This window comes from Gopherus flavomarginatus, chromosome 9 (assembly GCF_025201925.1).
Source record: "Gopherus flavomarginatus isolate rGopFla2 chromosome 9, rGopFla2.mat.asm, whole genome shotgun sequence".
In the NCBI taxonomy this organism is placed as follows: Eukaryota; Metazoa; Chordata; order Testudines; family Testudinidae; genus Gopherus; species Gopherus flavomarginatus.
In genome coordinates, this window is record NC_066625.1 from 35,165,612 (window position 1) to 35,185,787 (window position 20,176).

At 46.6% G+C, this 20,176-nt stretch overlaps 2 protein-coding genes across 12 annotated transcripts in view; both read left to right on the forward strand.

The window, feature by feature from the left end:
- DNAAF8 (dynein axonemal assembly factor 8) overlaps positions 1-20,176 on the forward strand; it is a 155,524-nt gene that overhangs the window by 28,663 nt on the left and 106,685 nt on the right. For all 10 annotated transcript variants that reach the window (XM_050968041.1, XM_050968046.1, XM_050968042.1 and 7 more), the window contains 2 exons: positions 6,611-6,982; positions 7,278-7,437. In XM_050968041.1, the coding sequence (XP_050823998.1) occupies positions 6,611-6,982; positions 7,278-7,437 (532 nt within the window). The remainder of the gene's footprint in view (positions 1-6,610; positions 6,983-7,277; positions 7,438-20,176) is intronic.
- Positions 1-20,176, forward strand: part of XPO6 (exportin 6) — a 453,699-nt gene that overhangs the window by 2,127 nt on the left and 431,396 nt on the right. The window contains exon 1 of one of the 2 annotated variants that reach the window (XM_050968135.1): positions 3,057-3,072. The exons of the other annotated variant lie outside the window; for it this stretch is intronic. The gene's annotated coding sequence lies outside the window, so the exon portion shown is untranslated. Of the gene's footprint in view, positions 1-3,056; positions 3,073-20,176 lie in introns of those variants that run through there. 2 annotated transcript variants of the gene reach the window in all.

The window sequence follows — 20,176 nt, forward strand, 5'->3', positions numbered from 1 at the left end:
TTCTGAACCAGTAGAGGTAACAGAGACTGGGCCCCTAGATCTTGGGCAGATTAGCCCCGGGAGAGGAAATTTTGGATGGGACCAGGCTGAAGACCCAAGGTACGACAACATTAAGAAGGAGGTGACTGAAATAGATGGGGACTCCGTGGAAGGGAAAACCCAGGGACCAGGACCCTACTTCATAATAAAGAAGAATCTCTTTTACCAGGTTGCACCAGTACAGGGGCAGAAGGTACAGCAGATCCTAGTACCTCAAAAACACCAGAATGTTGTATTAAGTCTTGCTCATAGTCATCTCTTTGAGGGCCATTTAGAGGTAGAGAAGACCCTGGCATGAGTCCTACGATGGTTCTTCTGGCCCGGAGTACATGAAGAAGTGCGGAGGTACTGTGCATCCTGCCCGGAGTGTCAGCTGCACAGTCCCCGTCCCCACCTGAGGGCACCTTTAGTACCCCTTCCCATCATAGAAGTCCCCTTTGAGCAAATAGCCATGGACCTAGTGGGACCCCTGGAGAAGACGGCTCGGGGCCACCAATATATACTTGTTGTTTTGGACTATGCTACTCGCTACCCAGAAGCCGTCCCCCTGCGGAACACAGCCTCTAAAATGATAGCCAAAGAGCTGGTGGGGATCTTTGCCCGAGTGGGGCTACCAAAGGAGATATTAACAGACCAAGGAACCCCATTTATGTCAAAGCTAATGAAGGACCTCTGTAAGCTGCTCCATATACATACCCTGAGAACTTCAGTCTACCATCCGCAGACTGATGGGTTGGTAGAAAGGTTTAACTGAACCCTCAAGGCTGTGATTTGGAAGGTGGTAAGTCGGGACGGGAAGGATTGGGACACCCTACTACCCTATCTTATGTTCGCTATCGGGAGGTACCTCAGGCCTCAACTGGGTTTTCCCTCTTCGAGTTATTATACGGGTGTCACCCCGGTGGCATACTAGATGTTGCCAAAGAGATCTGGGAAGAGGAACCCAGTGAGGGGAGAAATATAATAGAACATGTAATATAGATGCGAGACCTGATAGCCTGGGTCACCCCTATTGTACAGGAACATTTGGAAAAGGCCCAGGAGGCCCAGAGAACCCATTACAATCGCCAGGCAAAAGTCCGACAGTTCCAACCAGGGGATCGGGTGATGGTGTTGGTACCCATGGCAGAAAGCAAGCTTCTGGCCCAATGGCAGGGACCCTATGAGGTGGTTGAACCCGTGGGGGAAGTAACCTACAAGATGCGGCAGCCAGGATGTCGAAAACAAGAACAGATTTATCACATCAACCTTCTGAAACCCTGGCACGCACAAGAGGCAGGCGTAACTGTCCAAAAAGACCTAACCTAGGAAAACAAGCCTTCCAAACAGGTGAGAATGTCTCCCGATTTAACACCAGACCAGAAGAATGAGGTGTCTGAGATGATCTTCCGGAACCAAGATGTGTTCTCGACAAAACCGAGTCGAACAACCGAGACATATCACCACATCGTCGTGAACCCTGGGGCCAGAATAACAATGAGGCCCTATCAGGTGCCAGCGGCCAAAAGGGAGGAAATAAAAGCAGAATTTAAAAAAATGCTGGAGTTGGGGATCATCAAAGAATCCCACAGTCGGTGGTCCAGCCCAATCGTGCTGGTGCCCAAACCTGATGGCACCACAATGTTTTGCAACGACTTCCGGCGACTAAACGAAGTATCCCAGTTCGACCCGTACCCCATACCTCGCATAGATGAGCTAGTGGACCGTCTGGGTAATGCCCGGTGTTTGACTACTCTAGACTTGACAAAGGGGTACTGGCAGATTCCCCTTGCGGAAGAAGCAAAGGAAAAGACTGCATTCTCTACACCAGAGGGTCTTTTTCAATATACTGTCCTCCCTTTTGGACTACATGGGGCCCCAGCTACTTTCCAGAGCCTCATGGACAAGCTGTTATGCCCGCATAAGAGTTATGCTGCTGCCTACTTGGACGATGTGGTCATTCGTACCTCAGACTGGGAAACCCACCTAGAGAAGGTGGAGGCAGTCCTTGATACCTTCAGGAGAGCTGGCCTTACAGCAAAACCTGCCAAGTGCGCTGTAGGGTTTACAGAGGCCAAATATCTTGGCTACATTGTGGGAAAAGGTCTGGTAAAACCCAAGTGAACAAGTTGGAGGCCATCCAAAATTGGCCCCGACCACGTCGCAAGAAACAAGTCTGGGCATTCCTAGATGTAGTGGGGTATTACCGACGATTTATCCCCCACTTTGCCACAAGGGCAAGCCCCCTGACAGACCTAGTGAAAGCCCGTGGACCTGATCTGGTGAGCTGGTCTGACGCAGCAGAGGAAGCATTCACAGACCTACGGACTGCCCTCTGCAGTAACCCCGTACTGATAGCCCCTGATTTCACCAAGGCATTTATCCTGCAGACAGATGCATTGGAAGTATGATTGGGGGCCGTTCTATCACAGATGGTCGGGGAGGAGGAACACCTAATTCTCTACCTCAGTAGGAAACTCCTTCCGAGGGAACAAAAATATGCAGTGGTAGAGAGAGAGTGCCTTGCCGTAAAATGGGCCATGGAAGCATTGTGCTACTACTTGCTCGGGCGCAGATTCGTCCTCGTGACCGACCATGCCCCTCTTCAATGGATGCAGCGGAACAAGGAGAAGAACACAAGGGTGACCAGGTGGTTCATATCCCTCCAACCTTTCCAGTTCCATGTGCAACACAGAGCAGGCAGCTGTCACGGCAATGCCGATGGCTTGTCACATGTGCACTGTGTGGCTTCCCAAGCTGCCCAACCCCTTGGTGTTGAGCAGGGGGGAGGGATATGTGACAGACCCAGACCAGTGGGGTGCAGGAGTCTGGTAGAGGGCAAATATACTGGTCACTGGATGAGCAGTTTTCTGTTCCCTGAGTGACCAGAGCAGGGGCTGCACTAGAGTAATCAGGAACCTGCTAGAACCAATTAAGACAGACAGGCTGATTAGCCTGCCTTGATTGGCTGCAGGTGATCTAATCACGGCACCTGGGTTTAAAAAGGAGCTCACTCCAGTCAGATGAGGAGGAGCCAGAGGAGAGGAAGTGTGTGTGAGGAGCTGGGAGCAAGAGGAGCTGAGTGTGAGAGGGTGTGCTGCTGGAGGACTAAGGAGTACAAGCGTTATCAGACCCCAGGAGGAAGGTCCTGTGGTGAGGATAAAGAAGGTGTTTGGAGGAGGCCATGGGGAAGTAGCCCATGGAGTTGTAGCTTTCATGCAGCTGTTACAAGAGGCACTATAGACAGCTGCAATCCACAGGGCCCTGGGCTGGAACCCAGAGTAGAGGGTGGGCCCGGGTTCCCCCCAAACCTCCCAACTCCTGATCAGACACAGGAGGAGCTGATTCAGACTGTGGGGAAGATCACTGAGGTGAGCAAAATCTGCCAATAAGCGCAGGATCCACCAAGGTAGAGGAGGAACTTTGTCACAGTACCTTGCTGAGTCAAGGCCTAAATGTTTCACTCATGTATGCGCAGTGTTATCTTTAGAAGCTGTTTCCTGGATCTTAATGATGCACTTATACCTGAATTAGAGCAGTAGAAGGAACAAGCAGAACATGTTGTTTTGTTCTGTTTTTGGTAGAGACAATTACTCTTCTCTTTAAAAATAGTTTTGAAAGAATAAATGATTCGCCAAGGAACAGAGCCCAACCACTCGGAATGATTTAGCAGCTGAGAATAGTCAGAAGCCAGATCCAAGCAGGAACGATCAGGCACACTCATTTGTGCTGGTATCAATCCAGAGAAACTCCACTGAAATCACTGGGCGGTACACCAGGGTAAATCTGGAGTCATATAAAGCAAAACCTGCTCAAATGAATTTTGATTGGTTTTAAAATTGCTAAAAATTAAAAAAAAAATGCTTGACAAATATTACTGTTTCCACTTTAAGAAATCTGGTGATCTGAGCAGGCAGAAAACCCTTGGGCTGAATTATGATCTCATTTACTTGGGCCTTGTGCTGTTGTCATTCTACTGATCTGGGTGGAGTTACACCTGAGTTACACTGGACTAGAATCTAGCTGGTCCCCTCCCAGGGTAAAGCCGGCAGGAAGGAGAAATCTCTGAAGATCTCCTCAGAGAGATGCAGAAGCAGGGCTGGCTCAGGCTTTTTTGCTGCCCCAAGCAAAAAAAAACCAAAACAAACCTGCGGGGTGGCTGGAGCGAAGGTGCAAACTTTCAGCTAGCAGACATGCAGTGGAGTGCGTTCCCCAGCTAGCAGAGCAAGGGGAGAGAGAAGTGGGGCAGCCAGGGCTTCCTTCAGCCAGTGCCCTCACCTCTCAGCCCCTCCCGCCACGCTGCCTGCCAGGAGGGCTCCGTGCCGCTCCAGTTGGCGGGGAGGGAAGGACGTGGGCTGACGGGCTTGCTGCAGACCTGGCACTGGCTGGGGCAGACTGAGTGCGCAGCCGGCTCCCAGCAGGGTGCTCCCCTCCTCCGCACCGCTGCCCCCTACAGGGTGGCCAGAGCAGCGAACAAAAAATAAAAAAGGCGGTCATGCCGCCCTAGGATTGGATGGAATGCCGCCCCTTAGAATCTGCCACCCCAAGCACAAGCTTGCTTGGCTGATGCCTGGAGCCGGCCCTGTACAGAAGTGCCCTCAAACCTGGCAGATCCCCGGGGCCATGTGTGAGAAATCTCTGTACTCGTGCACCACCTCTGGCCCCTGACATTTCCCACCTCATCTCCCTAGCAGGGCCACCAAACTCCGCTTGGTTCATTCACTGAATTTCCATATGGAGCAGGGTCAGATTAAGTCACCAGTGTCCTCACCCTACCCCACTAGTTGCCTCTCAGGAGGAGAAGCAAGCACAGAAGTACTTTAATTGTCATATCTATTCCTACTGGAGACAGATAAGTATCCGATCAGAATCACTGCAGGGACATGGTGATGTGTTAGTGGGATCCTTACTGCTAACTTACCCTCTTTGCTCTTGCAAATGACTCATGATTGTCCAAGGTCTATTATACCAAGGCATTCTGCTGGTGCCACTGCTATCAATGCATAGTCAAGGCAAGGTCAGGAAGGAATAATTATCGCCCTACACTTACATTAGCAGTTTACCTGGCAACAGATTTAGAATCTGAGGCCCCGGCCTTGTGGATGCTAAGAATGTCATTCAGTTCACATTCATTATTTTCAGTATCTGGCAGGGGAGGTGTTCGCAAACCCACACTGCTTAGTCATTCTCCTTAATGGTACAATCCTTACAGTAACCAGGGGTTTCAGGTGTCCAGGAGAGTCTTGTCGTCTCTAGAAGAGGTCACAGGTTAAAGTGGTGATTCCTAATAAGAGAGAGAAAAGAGGAGACCCTTAAGAAAATAGAAGTGGGAAGCCTAGCTGTAGAATACTCTGTGTTCTGAAAAGTACAAGGTTAGTTTGAATAATTCACAATAGCATGCAGGCGTATACTCTGCAGAGCCAGAACACTGTAATATCAAACTCGGACAACACAAAGCCACTTCTCTGGGGCCAGATAATTCTCAGCTGACTCTTTCAGAACTGAGCAGTGACATCTGTGATGCTCCTTTCCTGACACTGCAATCAGCCCCAAAACTGGTGGCCCTCACCCTTTACCAAACAGCTTGGGAGCCCCTTCATCGTCAAAATGACATGCAGCCACAAAACAATTGTGTCCTGATGTTGTGTTGCAATGTGATGCCATAACTTTGCATTATCATCACCCAGGGAAATCACAGAATTGTGATGCTGATAATTTAACAGTCTCATTTCCTCAAGTGCTAGGAGGGAGAAGGACTCCCCCATCTCCCTTCTATCTCCGGTAGGAATTATTGGGGGGAATCTTATCCTCTCTCTTTATACTTGACTGGCTGCTGGATGGGAAAAGGGTTCCATGAGGGGACCTGTGGACTCTATGACTTCCAGACCAGAAGTCCATTTCCTGAGTGCCCCTGAGACAGGCATTGTGCTCCTCTGCCTGACAACCAGGAAGAGTGAGTGAAATGCCAGTCAAATATCTAACCCAGGACAGCTGCATGGAGGGCCAGGGTAAACTTTTCAAAGGCCCCCATGTCCCATTTTCTAAAGTGACTTGGCTTCTAAATCCCATTGTCTTTCAATGAGATTTGAGCTCCAAAGTGCATATGGCACTTTTGGAAAGGAGACATAGGCTCCTGAGTCATGTAAGGGCCTTTGAAAATGTTATCCCTCCATCTCTAGAGCCAGGAGCTGTCTGTACCATAAATCACTCTAGATCACAGCCCACTGCAGTAAAAAGTCAGAGTGTAACTGGCCATCCCCTCTATCTCTTCTTATGTAGAGGCAAATAACTAGTCTCATGACAAAGGACAATGTCACCAGAGCCTCATGAGTGCTGTTGAGGTTCATAGTGTTACTACCCTAGATTGATCCAGCAATGTCTAACTGAACTACCTGGATGCCCAAAGAATTCCAGGTGGGTTCATGGTGGCATATTCTATCATTTTTGAGCTAATGTTAGGACATCAAAAACCATTATCTGGGTGGTCTTCTGTGCCCTGCTTTGCGCTGCCAGTCAAATTAGGTTTCTCAGTAAGGATCTGCTAATTATAACGCTCTACCTTGGTTTAATACATTTGATTTTTAATTTTCAGGGATTGCACTGGGAAAAGCCTGCTGTTGCAGCAACTCCGTAACTTCCGTAAAGAAGCATCTCAGCCTCTTGCTAACGAGGCCTCTAAGCAGGTGCTAAGAGATGAAGGAGTGAGCCAGGATCTTGAGAGCCCAGAAGAGATGGGCACCCTGAAAATCAGGAGAAAACGCTATCTAAGAGTGAGAGGGGAAGCAAATAAGGTGACTTCCAGGTGGCTGGTGCACTCAGACTCACAGAGGGGAAATCCTCCCTTGCCAAACCATGTGAAACATAGAGCTGATCCTTCAAGGGAAAACCAGAAAGAGACTGAAGACACTCTGCATTCAGGAAGTGCTCCAGAGCCCCCTCTAAATAAAGCAGCAGAATCCCCAAGGTACTAGACAGTTTGGAGTAAGGTCATCAGTGGTGATTCTGAATGCCATTCCAGGAAGCATCCATCTAGAGCAGTGGTTTTCAGCCTGTGGTCCGTGGACTCCTGAGGGGCCGCAGATTGTGTCTGAGATTTCCAAAGGGGTCAGCACCTCCATTCAAAATTTTTTGGGGTCTGCAAATGAAAACAGGTTGAAAACCACTGACTTGGAGAGCATATTACTGGCTGCAACCTAGGAGTGCAAGGGTGTGTGGCTCTGTTAGCTAGAGAGGATCTGTATGTTTGTTATATTTTGCAGGGCAGAAGAAAGCCTGAGAGAGCTGTCCCTAAAGAAAAAGCAGATGAAAGAGAAGCACAGGAGGCAGAGACTCCAGGAGCAGCTGGAGCGATTGCAGCCTCAACACTCAGTCACTGGAAAGCAGCCTATGGCAGAGAAAACTCCTGTTTTGTTTCACCTGGTTAGTAGCTCAGCATAGGAATGCTCCTTTTAGAGTGTCTTGCTTCCTGCTGACCCCCTTTTGAAAATTCTGGGACAAATCTAGCCATGACCTCAAAGTCCAAAAGACCTTTTCATTCTAATACTTTAAGATTGTTTTATGTCTCTGTTTTCATGGGCTAGCTTCATGGTTCTGCCATGCCTGGCCATAAGAGCTATTCTCTTTTACTTATGCACCTGCTTCCACCTCCAGACCAGTGCCTGTGGAGAACACCTTCTGCATTTCCCAAAAGGCCTCCCACTGCTGGGGATGTGGGGTGAAATCTTGGCTACATTGAAGTCTATGGGAGTTTTGCCACTAACTTTAGCAGGGCCAGGATTTCACCCAGAGTTCTTGTTTCTTTTTTAAAAAATTAAGTCTATTTTTATGGTTTTAAATAAGTTCCTAGCTTTGATTTGGCCTCCTATCCCCAGCATCTTGGCTCTCAGTACTGCAGCCACCTCTGGATAGGCAGCAGGTGTGAAAGGAGAATTGTGATTTTAATTAGTTTCTTTCCTTGCAGTGTTTGATCTTTGCCGACAGTGTTCTTAAGAAATCACAAAGCCATTTGAACTCTCTGAAGCCTAAAACAAGGCTCAGAGAAGGGGATCATTTCTCATTTCCATGAGATCTATATATTTAGTCCTGGTTTTCTCACTGCACTGATTTTGCTGCTGGCAGTGCCCTCCATCCCCACAGAGGATGGTGATGGAGCAGGATTTTCCCCTATATTTGCTCCAGGTCCATTGGTAGCAAACGCTTTGGCTTAGCAACAATAGAAAACATTTCACTTAGTGCTAAAGTCTTGTGGTCTAAATGCACTTGACAGGGGATGGTCCATTCAAGTTTGCTCGTTTGTAAATCTTCATCTTAAATATTCATTTTTAAAACATTGGATTTACCACTGATGAAAGGTGTTGGATTGACAAACCTACCAGCTGAAGTCCTTTGTGTCTATAGAGGAGGATCAGCAAGAGCAATGAGTGCATAGTTCTCACATAGCATTCCGCTAAGGGGTTTAATTCTTGTTCTAGAGGGACCTTCTGTAAGGGTTTCTTATCTGTAGTCTGCAAACGTGTTGAGTTTGTGGCCTGTCAGAAGCTGTTAATGAGCTCCTGTAAGTGTTGGTTAAAATGTGGGCACTCGTTCATTTGGAAATAGATTGAGTCCCACCAACTAATTTCTTATATTGCACCAAACACTATACATTTTGATCACTACCAACCTTTGTTAGATTTGAACCCATGTAATAAAGGTAAAAGACTCCCTAATCCAATGCTAATTTCAGTCTCCCAACCATAACTAAATTCATGATGCACTGTGTTGGAGCCAACCAGAGAACAGCCCACACTGAATGCAATCTGTGGGCAGCTTCTATCCAATTCTTGTTCATGAAAATCTAGTATTAAAATTAAAAAGAGAAACTAAAAATATGTCAATATAATCCATCAGAGACAACCTCGTCCTCTTTAGAGTTATTTGAAATTCACGTTGACAGTTAGCAGCATTCCTGGGCTTCAAATTAGAACAGTTTTTTCTTTCTTCTTTCTTTTCTTTTTTTATTTGCACAGACAGAAGCAGAAAAACTGAGAATGTTTTGACATCTGAAACTGAAGAAGCTATAATTTGGCAGCTGTGTTGCTCAGAGATTTGGAAATGAAAATATCTAAAACCAAATTCATATATAAAATAAAGAACAAACTAGAGTCTCTGAGAGAGTAGCACACTATCAAATTTGTTTTCTATATACTTTTTTTGGCAGCGATAGACATGCAGATTTGGAACATGGGACTCCTGACCATCCTAATGTACATCAGTAATTGAACTGAATAATAATTACAGAAGCTCAGAATCTCTGCACAGAGTTGTTAGAAAGTAATACTGAGTTTTTATAAACTGTGTGACGATTACGTAAAAGGTCTCATTTCAACTCTTCAACGCAACAAAATTCAGACTTAATTTCATCACTGTTGCCTTAGCTTAACCTAATTCAGTCAAACTCTGTTCACAGTTTCTGCTTTCAGCAGAGTGGCAATAGCATGATCAAGAATCATTAGATCTGGGGTAACATTTTCAAAAATGCATAAGTGACTTATGAGAGTAAGGACCAGATTTTCAAAGGTAATTAGGCACCTAAAGATGCAGATAGGTGCCTAGTGAGATTTTCAAAACACTAATTGAAATCAAGGGAGAGTTTGGCACCTAAATGTTTTGAAAATATCACTAAGCACTTATCTGCATCGTTAGGTGCCTAAATACCTTTAAAAATCTGCCCCTAAGTCCAATTTTCAAAAATGACTTTGACATTTAGGAGTCTGAGTCTTATTGACTTTCACTGAGACTTAGACTGCTAAATACCTAGATCACTTTTTAAAATGAGACTTAGGCTCCTAAGTCACGCAGGCACTTTTGAAAATGTTACCCTTGTTCCGTTGGGCCAGATTCGGACCTGTCATAAGTAGATGAAATGTTCATGAAAGTCTAACTGAGTGGGGATGTAAACAGTTCTGTAAGGTACATGTGGGGTTTAAGCAATAACATAAGTTTCACAGATTTGGTTTCAGTAGGTGGACAAAAATAAGTGTAGGTTATGTGCAGTGATGGAGAAGATATGTTGGTTGCAGGTAAAACAATTTAAAAAAAAGATAAAAGATAAAGTAGTGGCACTTGCCTTTTAAAGTTACTTATCTTGCATACTCTCCTAGATATGTCGACCTAGTAGGTATGTCAATCCTGCATCTGGGAGCCAACCTCCCAGTCTGGGTCCACAGACTTGTGTCAGTGGGACTAGCGCTAGACAATCATTTTTAGCACACTAGTGAAAGCCCCACTAGCACAAGTATGTGGACCCAGACTGGGAGGGATGCTCCCAGATGCAATATAAACATACCCCTAGTGTCAAATCAGCACCATTCATGCTACCACACCTCTTTCTGACTCACTTGCACTCCTGATTCCATTGGATTCTATGGCAAAGCTGTCATGGATGTCAGTGAGAGCATGATCAGACACATGAGCTGGAACTTACCTGCCAATAATGTCATAGCTGAATGTAGCCCCTGTGACTAAACATATTGCATTTCCTATAATGGGCCAAATTCAGTGAAAGTTATTCTTGCTTTACACAGTGTGACTGAAAGTAGAGTTTGGCCCAAAATATAAGCAAAAAGCCTTGAACTACTGAACTACTTGAGTTAAAGACAGAGTGAAAGACAACCTGAAATCAGATAATTTAAAAAATGAGGTTTCTGATCATTCACCAATCTAGCTAAGGTACTTATATGATTCCATTGCCATAGTATCTGACTGCATCGTGCTCTTTAATGCAGTTGTCCTTGCAACATATCTGGGACGGGGGACTGGGACACACAGAGATGAAGTGGTTTGTTCAAGGTCACAGTGCAGGTCATTGAACCTGGGTTTCCAGAGTCCCAAGCTAGCAACATAACCTCTGGATCATCCTCCCTTTCTGTGCCAGCTACCCCTGAGTAGCCTGCCAACTTCAGTGCTCTTGAATGATATTTTCCTATTTTTTTTTTTAAGGAAAATGAACTAAGAGCCTGATCCTTCAAAGATTTTCACTGATGAGTAACTATACCTGTGTGAGTAAGCTACTCATCTGCGTAGTCTTTTTGCCAGATCAGGCCCTACCTGACTTAACAGGGCAACAAGATAAAATTCACCCCCTCTTAACTAGTGCATAGGGCCTTTCACCTAGGTGAAACTATATTCAAAACTGTCAAATGCACAAAGTAAACAAACAAAAATAGAACAAAATAATTCTTTTATATTTCAGTTATATTTATCTGATGCGACTGCTCGTAGGAATAGTAGCTGAAACATTTTCTGACTGAAGTGCGATTTTTGAGTTGCTGTGTCTCTAAATCAGAATTTGTAGGTTTAAAGTAGATCCTCGTGGCCCAATTCTGTTTTCATTTACACTGTTGATGTATAACTCACTCACACCACTGTGTTTCTGGAGTAACTGAATGCAGAATTTAGCCCCTAATGTTATTTTAACATAGTTTTTTTAATTTAAATAGTGATTATGTTCAGAAACACATCTATGTAAAAATGGCCCGAGATGCTTCCTGTGCTGAACTTGGCCTGTGGATACTCTTCAAATTGCCATCAGATTTCTTTGCTCTGGTTATGCTGGGATTATATGTAGCAATGATACATCAAACAGTCACCAGATGGCCCCTGAATACTTCTCTTTTGTCTAATAAAATATTTGACAATTGTCTGAAACAAGACTAAAATCTCTTATTTAATGAAAAAAAAATTAATTACTACTGCCTTAACTCCAGAATGGCTTCAAACTAAGATAAGTTAATTAGAGATGGTGTAGTTAATTCTATTATGTGAGAACTTTAAGGCTATATTCTCTCTTGTGCTGCCAGTTCAAAGGGTCTAGAAACAGGTTGGATCTGGCCAGCTGCGAATTCCCTTGGCGTGGGGGAAATGTTAGCTGGTGCAGTACCAGTGTATCTGGCCCTTTTCCAGCTTATTTATTATTTATTATGCTGTGCTCCAGCTGTGTTCATCTGATTTTATAATCCCTTACGGATGGTAGGCAGTAAGCTAGAAAAGTCCCCAGGCTACTCTAACCTATGCCAGGGCTCAGGCTTGCACCCTTGAGATTTAGCAAGCCATAACTGGCAAAGCAGAGAATCTTGGCCTTAAAGTTTTGGCTGTAAAGGTAACCATCTGCAAAGAGTGCTGTGGAGTTAGCTCTGTTCCTCTTTGGGTTCATACAGTAATGCGAGTTACGGGAGTGTGAAAACTGGTAAACTACCGGTACACGCATTAAAACAAATCAGGAAGACCTTCAACATCTCGTTACCCAACTGACTCCTGTCAGCTCAGATACGCCATGGTATCTGAGCTGAAAATAGTCATCAATAGTCCTGCTTTAATGTGGCATTTGACTGGGTTTTGCAGAAATACTGCTGAGGTGACACTCCCCTCAACCAGAGGGCACTTAATTATAATTTCAAAACACTAAGGCCCAGACTTACAGGTATTTAGGCGTTGCTGTGCTCAGCATTGCAATGCCCAACTGACTGAGGAGCCTACATCTCATTGTCAAGAGGGAACTAGGCACTTAAGAGCCTTAATTCCATTGATTGTCAGTAGGGTGCTGTGCGGGTAGTAATATAATATATGAATTACACTAGGTCACAGTCCGGGACCCATGGGATGGAGAGTTCCTTTCAGGCTGCCGGCAGTCCATTCCATTTCTATAGAATATAAGCTTGGATTTATTTAAAAAATTAGGATTCTAACCCTTCTGTCTTCTATGGAGTCTTTCAAGTAGGAGCTGATGCACTGTTGTCTTCTTGAGTCTGCCAACAAACAGCCTGAAACTAGAGCTTTAAGGCCTGACCTAATGTGCATCGAAGCCAAGGGAAAGAGTCTCATGGATTTCATTGGGGGTTGGATCAGTCCCTAAGAAAACTCTGAACTTCTCCATTTATCTCAATGGGAATTTAACTCTGAACCTAGCTGGAGATCACTGAAATTTCAGGTGGAAAAGATCAGTTTAGCCAGTTAATCCATCCCTGAAGGGTTCTGTTATGTTAGATACAGTAGATTCCACTTATTAGAACCCTTTGGTTGCCAGCAAAAAGTTGCTGTTATCCAGCAGTTGCTAATAAGAAGGCAGGGTTGTGAGGCTACAGCCAGGGAAGGAAACACTGGGGCATGCCTTCCTTGGCTGCAGCCTGCAAACCTACCTCTGGGGCCAGGACTGCAGCTTGGATGCTGAGGCTTCCTATGGCGAGCAGGGATGCTGGAGGTCCCAGGGGCTACACTGTACCTCTCCCTGTGTACTCCATGCGTCTGGGCTCAGGCACATTCCAATGTTTCTTTCCCTGCATGCAGTCACCTGACAGGACACAGCCTGGAAAGGGGAGGAAGAGGTACCATGCAGATCCAACAGCTGGGCTGCAGCCACCTTCCCTGCTACTGCCCGGCCCACAGCCTTGCCTCCTAGCCTACAATCCCTTATCTCCTGTGTGCTCCCTGTGCACAGACAGGTTTGCAGGGCTTCAACCAGAGAAGGTACATCCTAGCACTTTCTTATCTTGCTGTAGCCTTGCAAACCTGCCTACAGTTGCTAATAAGTGGCATGCCTTTTGCCAATATCCAAATCCCATTAATCCTGCTGTGAATGGGATGGGATTGGTTCCCAGCAGGATGTTGCCATTAAGCAGAAGTTGTTAATATCAACGTTGCTATTAAGTGAAATCTACTATACATTTATGGTGTCTATTGCCATGGTATTTGAGCACCACACAATCTTTAACAAATTCCCCCTCATGACACCCAGGCGAGGTGAGGACATTCTGTATTCCCATTTCATAGATGGGAAACTGAAACACAAAGACAAAATGACTTTTCTGTGGTCGTATAGGAAATCTGAAGTGGAGCAGGAACTGAATCTAGTTCTCTCCAGACCCAGGCAAGCAACTTGATTCACTGCACTATTCTTCCTCTGTCTCCAGTCTTCCACATTCAAAGCAACAGCCAGTTACATGTGCACAGCTGGCAATTCTGGATGCTCCCTACAGCACTTTCTCCAGTGCTTTGTTAGGTGACTTAAGGAAGGGTGAGAACCCCTTGCTTGGGAGAATATGCAAGGTCAGCTTGTTCTCACCATTAGGAAGCTGTGCCTGATTGTCAACCCTTCATTTCCTTATCTTAATATAACCCGTTTGCCAGGTGGAGGCGGCAGCAACCAGGGCTGGGTTCAATATCTAGAGGTTCCTTTTCAACAATACAATAGAGAACCGGCTCAAGCTCCCACCCAGTAACCTGGGAAAATTATACACCACCCCTGGGCACCGCTGAGAGGCAATACTTCCCACTCACAAGCACAGAGCCTGAGTGTAGAAAATAAACTTTTAATGAAAGGAGGGGAGTCACCCAACATTAATTAGGGGAAATGCCCCAAGCAGGATTAATAATCATAAAACTATGAGCAGGACCCCCACCTCAGTGTGCATGGGGCAGAGTATTCTGCTTCATGTTCTTGAGTTCTACAACCAGAAGTTCCTTTACTTTGCTCCCTCTGCTCCCTCACCATACCCCACTCACAGTGGTTGTCCTTGGTCAGTGAGGACCCAGGGTTCAGAGGTGCATCTGTGTGAGTTCACCTCCCACCCAGGGAACCTTGCTTGCTCTGCCATCTGAGCATGTGCTCTGGCTGGCTACCCACCAGCCATGGTTCCTTTCCACTAGCCACCTGGCCAGCCGTGGTTCCTGCCACCCTGCCAGTCAACTGCTTGCCACTTTTGCTGGCTGCCCGTCAGTTACCTTCTGCTGCAACCTGCCTCTCTGCTGTGTCCTCTGCAGGTCAGTCTCTTAGGGTTTGTCTACACTGGCACTTTACAGTGCTGCAACTTTCTTGCTCAGGGTTGTGAAAAAACACCCCCCTTTCCCCCCCTAGCGCAGCAAGTTTCAGCACTGTAAAGCAGCAGTATAGACAGTGCACCAGCGCTGGGAGTGCGGCTATGCCTTTCATGGAGATGGGTTTTTTAGAGTGCTGGGAGCTCTGCAGTGACTACACAAGCCACAATAAAGCTTCTCCGTGGCAGTGCTTTAATGTTGCCAGTGTAGACTAGCCCTTAGTGATTTTTAGCTCTCAACTGGCTGGGCAGAAACACTGCCCCACCACAAGTGATTTCAGCTCTCATTGAAGGGAGGAGAAACAGAGGGCAGCAGCTATCAGGAGAGAGGGGGAACGGGAGCCACGCATGACCAGACAGAGGTGTGGCAAGTGGCTCACAAGTAGAATTTTTTCACTGCCATCCCTGCTTCTGTAGCTTTGAGTTGAAGATGGTCTTTGTTCAGACCTTGCAGCCCTGAACCCATTCAAAGACATACTCTGCAAAACAGAATCACTGTATCTATTCAAGGCTGCAGGGTAGCTGGCTGCTGCTTTGAGTGGGGAAAGGTGCTGGTGAGAGAACGCTTACTGGAACATTCTCTGTCCCTGCCAGCCAGTGAGCCGCTGGGAGAGAAGTGAGGTCTGTTCCCTGCTGGGTAGTGAGGCCTGTGAAAAGAGCAAATTTGCCAGCTGGAGGCCTGGGAGAACAGAGCAGAGCCGTGTTTCTGTCATTGCACTAGCCTCATTCTTAGGCTCTGATTGGCCTAGCCCTTGTGGAGAGATGCCATGTTTCATCCCATAGCCCTGGGGTGGGTATTGAGGAGAATGGTGAAAGGGGGCAAATAGAGAAGGGAAGGGGTTTAAATGGAAGGGCAGTGGTGGGAAAGCAGGGCAGAAGGCAGAACGATGAGGAGGGCCTAGAAGAAGAGAGGAAGCCTAGTAAGAAGGGGATAGAAGGCAGAGAGGAGGACAAAGAGAACGTGGCAGATGGAAGCGAGAAAGGGAAAAGAGAGGAAAGTCAAATGAGACACCAAGTGATAAGGTTAGGAAGAGGATGTAGTCTTCACTGGCACAGGTTTCAATGCATCGTTGGGCAAATACATGCTGACACCAACCCCTGAACTGGATTGTAGATGTCTATGCAAATTAGTTTTGGCTTTTGGACTCCTGGCAAGTGGCTTCCATAACTCTTCTTTTGCAAGGTGTCTACCCCTGCTTACATAATCATACCAGTACACTGCTCCACCCAGTGCTGGTACAAGAGCCCCTTGATGTTAATACTATAGGGGTGCACTAGCATAGAGAAGAGCAGCCAGTAAAGAATGCAGAGGTCCCCAGTTCACAAGAAAACTTTACCCTAGATTCTCCTTGTAACTGAACTTTTTGTCTGTGCCAGTTCACACAATGCTGCAGCGGCACGGCCTCCAGGGCATGTTCTGGGGTCCCCATCCCACCAAGAACAGGTTGAAATGAGAGTGACATGTATATTGCGTATACATCCATGCCACTTGGTTTGGGGTACAAGCTGCTCTGAGCTGATTCAGATCTATTTGGCGATAACGCTTCCCACCCATTCTGGACACATCCTCCATTGGCCCCCACACTGTGGGGCTCAGCTCACCCTCTTGTACCATGGTAGAACCGAGGCCAGTAGGTTTAGAGAGGAAGGTTGCCTTCTGAATCTTGAGCCTTGCCCGTCTGAATGCCTTTGCAGGAGCCCCTGGCTTTGTCTATACCACTTTCCAGCCATGAGATGAAGTGAGTGAAATCTGATGTCTTTCCAGGACTGTGGTTGTTTTCAGTCCCATTTTCTCTAATTGGAATTTGAAATGGCCCTAGAAAGATATGAAATATTTAGCCCTTTATATTCCTTGGCCCATCTTGGGAGTGATTAAAATGAGTTTTGGTCCATTATTGAATATACTTATGGCAGATCCTGACAGATGGAAACATTTGTTGCTTTTGCTTAAGGGAAAGGTTAGTATAAGTGAAATGAATATAGTTTCCAGAATTGTATACACACAGAGCTTGCTGCCAGTAGAGGTCCCTAAATACTTTTCCATTCACTTTAGCAGAATTGTCAAGATAGATTTGAAGAGCAGGCAATAAAGCAAAATGTTAATTAGATAACCTCCATCTCCCATCTATAAGGGGACAGATGAGGAGGAAATTATATCTGCATAAGGCAGTTGCTCTTTGATAAGCTAGCAGAAGTCTGTGTTACCTTTGGACCAGAATCTATCACCTTCTACTGAGAAGGACCTCTTGCTGCACTGTGGCCTGGTCTACACTACGCGTTTAAACCGATTTTAGCAGCGTTAAGCCGATGTAATGCTGTACCCGTCCACACTACAGGGCCCTTTATATCAATATAAAGGGCTCTTTAAATCGGTTTCTGTACTCCTCCTCGACGAGTGGAGTAGCACTAAAATCGGTATTACCATATCGGAGTAGGGTTGGTGTGTGGCCACAAATCAACGGTATTGGCCTCTGGGCGGTATCCCACAGTGCGCCACTGTGACCGCTCTGGACAGCAATCTCAACTCTGATTCACTGGCCAGGTAGACAGGAAAAGCCCCATGAACTTTTGAATTTCATTTCCTGTTTGGCCAGCTTGGAGCTCTGGTCAGCACAGGTGACCACGCAGAGCTCATCAGCACAAGTAACAATGCAATCTCCTGAGAATAGAAAAAGAGCTCCAGCATGGACCGCACGGGAGGTACTGGATCTGATCGCTATATGGGGAGAGGATTCAGTGCTAACAGAACTCCGTTCCAAAAGACTAAATGAAAAAATATTTGAAAAAATTTCCAAGGCTATGATGGAGAAAGGCCACACTGGGACTCAGTGCAGTGCAGAGTGAAAGTTAAGGAGCTCAGACAAGCCTACCAGAAGACCAAAGCAAACGGAAGGTCCGGGGCAGGACCGAAAACATGTCGTTTCTCCGCTGAGCTGCATGCAATTCTAGGGGGTCTGCCACCACTACCCCACCCCTGTCCGTGGATTCCGAGGTGGGGTTGGTAATCTTAGCCATGGCTGAGGATTCTGTAGACGGGGAAGATGAGGAAGAGGAGGACGAGCTTGCAGAGAGCACACAGCACTCCGTTAGCCCCAACAGCCAGGAGCTTTTTGTGACCCAGACGGAATTACCCTCCCAGCCCTCCCAAGCCACTAGCCCAGACAGTGAAGCCATGGAAGCGACCTCTGGTGAGTGTACCTTTGTAAATATAAAACATGGTTTAAAAGCAAGTGTTTTTTAATGATTGAATTGGCCGTGAGGGCTTGGGATGCATTCGCGGCCAGTACAGTTATTGGAAAAGTTTGTTAACATGTCTGGGGATGGAGCAGAAATCCTCCAGGGACATCTCCATGAAGCACTCCTGGAGGTACTCCAAAAGCCTTTGTAGAAGGTTTCTGGGCAAGGCAGCCTTATTCTGTCCACCATGGTAGGACACTTTACCACACCATGCATGTAGCATGTAATCGGGTATCATTGCATGACAAAGCATAGCTGCATATGGTCCTGGGGATTGCTGGCATTCAAGAAACATCCGTTCTTTATCTCACTGTGTTATCCTCAGGAGAGTGATATCGTTCATGGTAACCTTGTTGAAATTCAGGAATTTAAGTAAGGGGACAGAGATTGCCATTCCTACTGGCCTCTTTGCCTGTTGCTTAAAAGAAATCCTTCCTTGCATGTAGCCAAGCAGGGGGAGGGGAATAGCGCTGAGCTTTTTCGCGTTTGGCTATCAGGGATCTTCCCTGCTACCAGCCACGCGGTGGGGCGAGGGGAAGAGGGGTGATTAGCAGTGTTCTTCCATGATACCAGCCATGGGGTGGGGGGAGAAGTAAAGCGATCATCCCACAGAATTGAGGGGGGCAGGTGGCTTCTGCTGCTGCATGTTAACAGGAAAGAAGCATCACTGGACGGATTTGCTTGGTATTTGGGAAAGGAGGGCACTGTGTATATGAAGGCTGCAGAAGCTGAAAGACAATGGCTTACCATGGCCGGATGCAAGCTGAATTCTGATGCCCGGGCCTGCATCTGTGAGATCTGTAATACCAGAGCCTCAGGCACTCAATATTAAGATGCAAAATGCGACCTTGTAGTGAAAACACATGTGCTATGTAAGGTGAATAGTGTTGTTCACTGTGAAAGAGTATAATCATTGTTCTGTAAAATGTATCCTTTTTAATACTTCTCTCCCTTTTTTCCCTCCCTCATGCAGCTGCACATTCTTCAAGTCTCCCTACTCCATCCCGAAGGCTAGCTCAGATAAGGTGGAGGAAAAAGAAGACGCGAGACAAAATGTTCTCTGAAATCATGGAAGTAACCCGCAATGAAAGAGCTCATCTGAATCAGTGGAAGGACGAGGTATCAAATTACAGGAAAGATGCCAGTGAACGTGAGGACAGGAGGGACCAACATGAGGATAGGAGGGACGAACGTGAGGATAGGAGAGATGCTCGAGATGAGAGGTGGCAGCAGGAAGATCAGAGGTGTAGGCAGGAAGATCAGCGGCGGCGGGATGCAACGCTGGGGCTGCTGCGCGATCAAACTGATATCTTCCAACGTCTGGTGGAGCTTCAGGAAGAGCAGCGGGGTCACAGAGTGCTGCTACAGCCCCTGTGTAACCACCCTCACCACTCACCATGTTCCATGTCTTCCTCACCCAGATGTGTAAGAACGCATGGGGGAAGGCTTCGTGCACCCGCCCACTCCATCCCCATGAACAGCCCAACCAAAAGGCTGTCATTACATTGAAATGTTTTTAGTAGCCTTTTCTTTCCCTCCTATCCTCCTCCCAAACCACACCCGGCGTACCTTGTCATTTCTCTCCCTCTTTTTATAATGACTTTTTAATAAATAATACATGACTTTTAAAACGATAGCGACATTATTTCCTTAAGCAAGCTGTAATCGAAGGGGGAGGGTGGGTTGCTTACAGGGAATGAGTCAGTCAAGTGGGGTGGTTCATCAAGGGGAAACAAACACAACAGTTACACCGTACCCTGGCCCGTGATGAAACTCGTTTTCAAAGCTTCTCTGATGCGCACTGCTTCCTGGTGTGCTCTCTTAATTGCCCTGGTGTCTGGCTGCGTGTAATCAGCAGCCAGGTGATTTGCCTCAGCCTCCCACCCCGCCATAAAGGTCTCCCAGAGATTGTGGAGCACACAGCAAGCAGCAATAACAAAGGGGACATTGGTTTGGCTGAGGTCTGAGCGAATCAGTAATGTGCACCAGCGTGCCCTTAAACGACCAAATGCACATTCTACCACCATTCTGCACTTGCTCAGCCTGTAGTTGAACAGCTCCTGACCACTGTC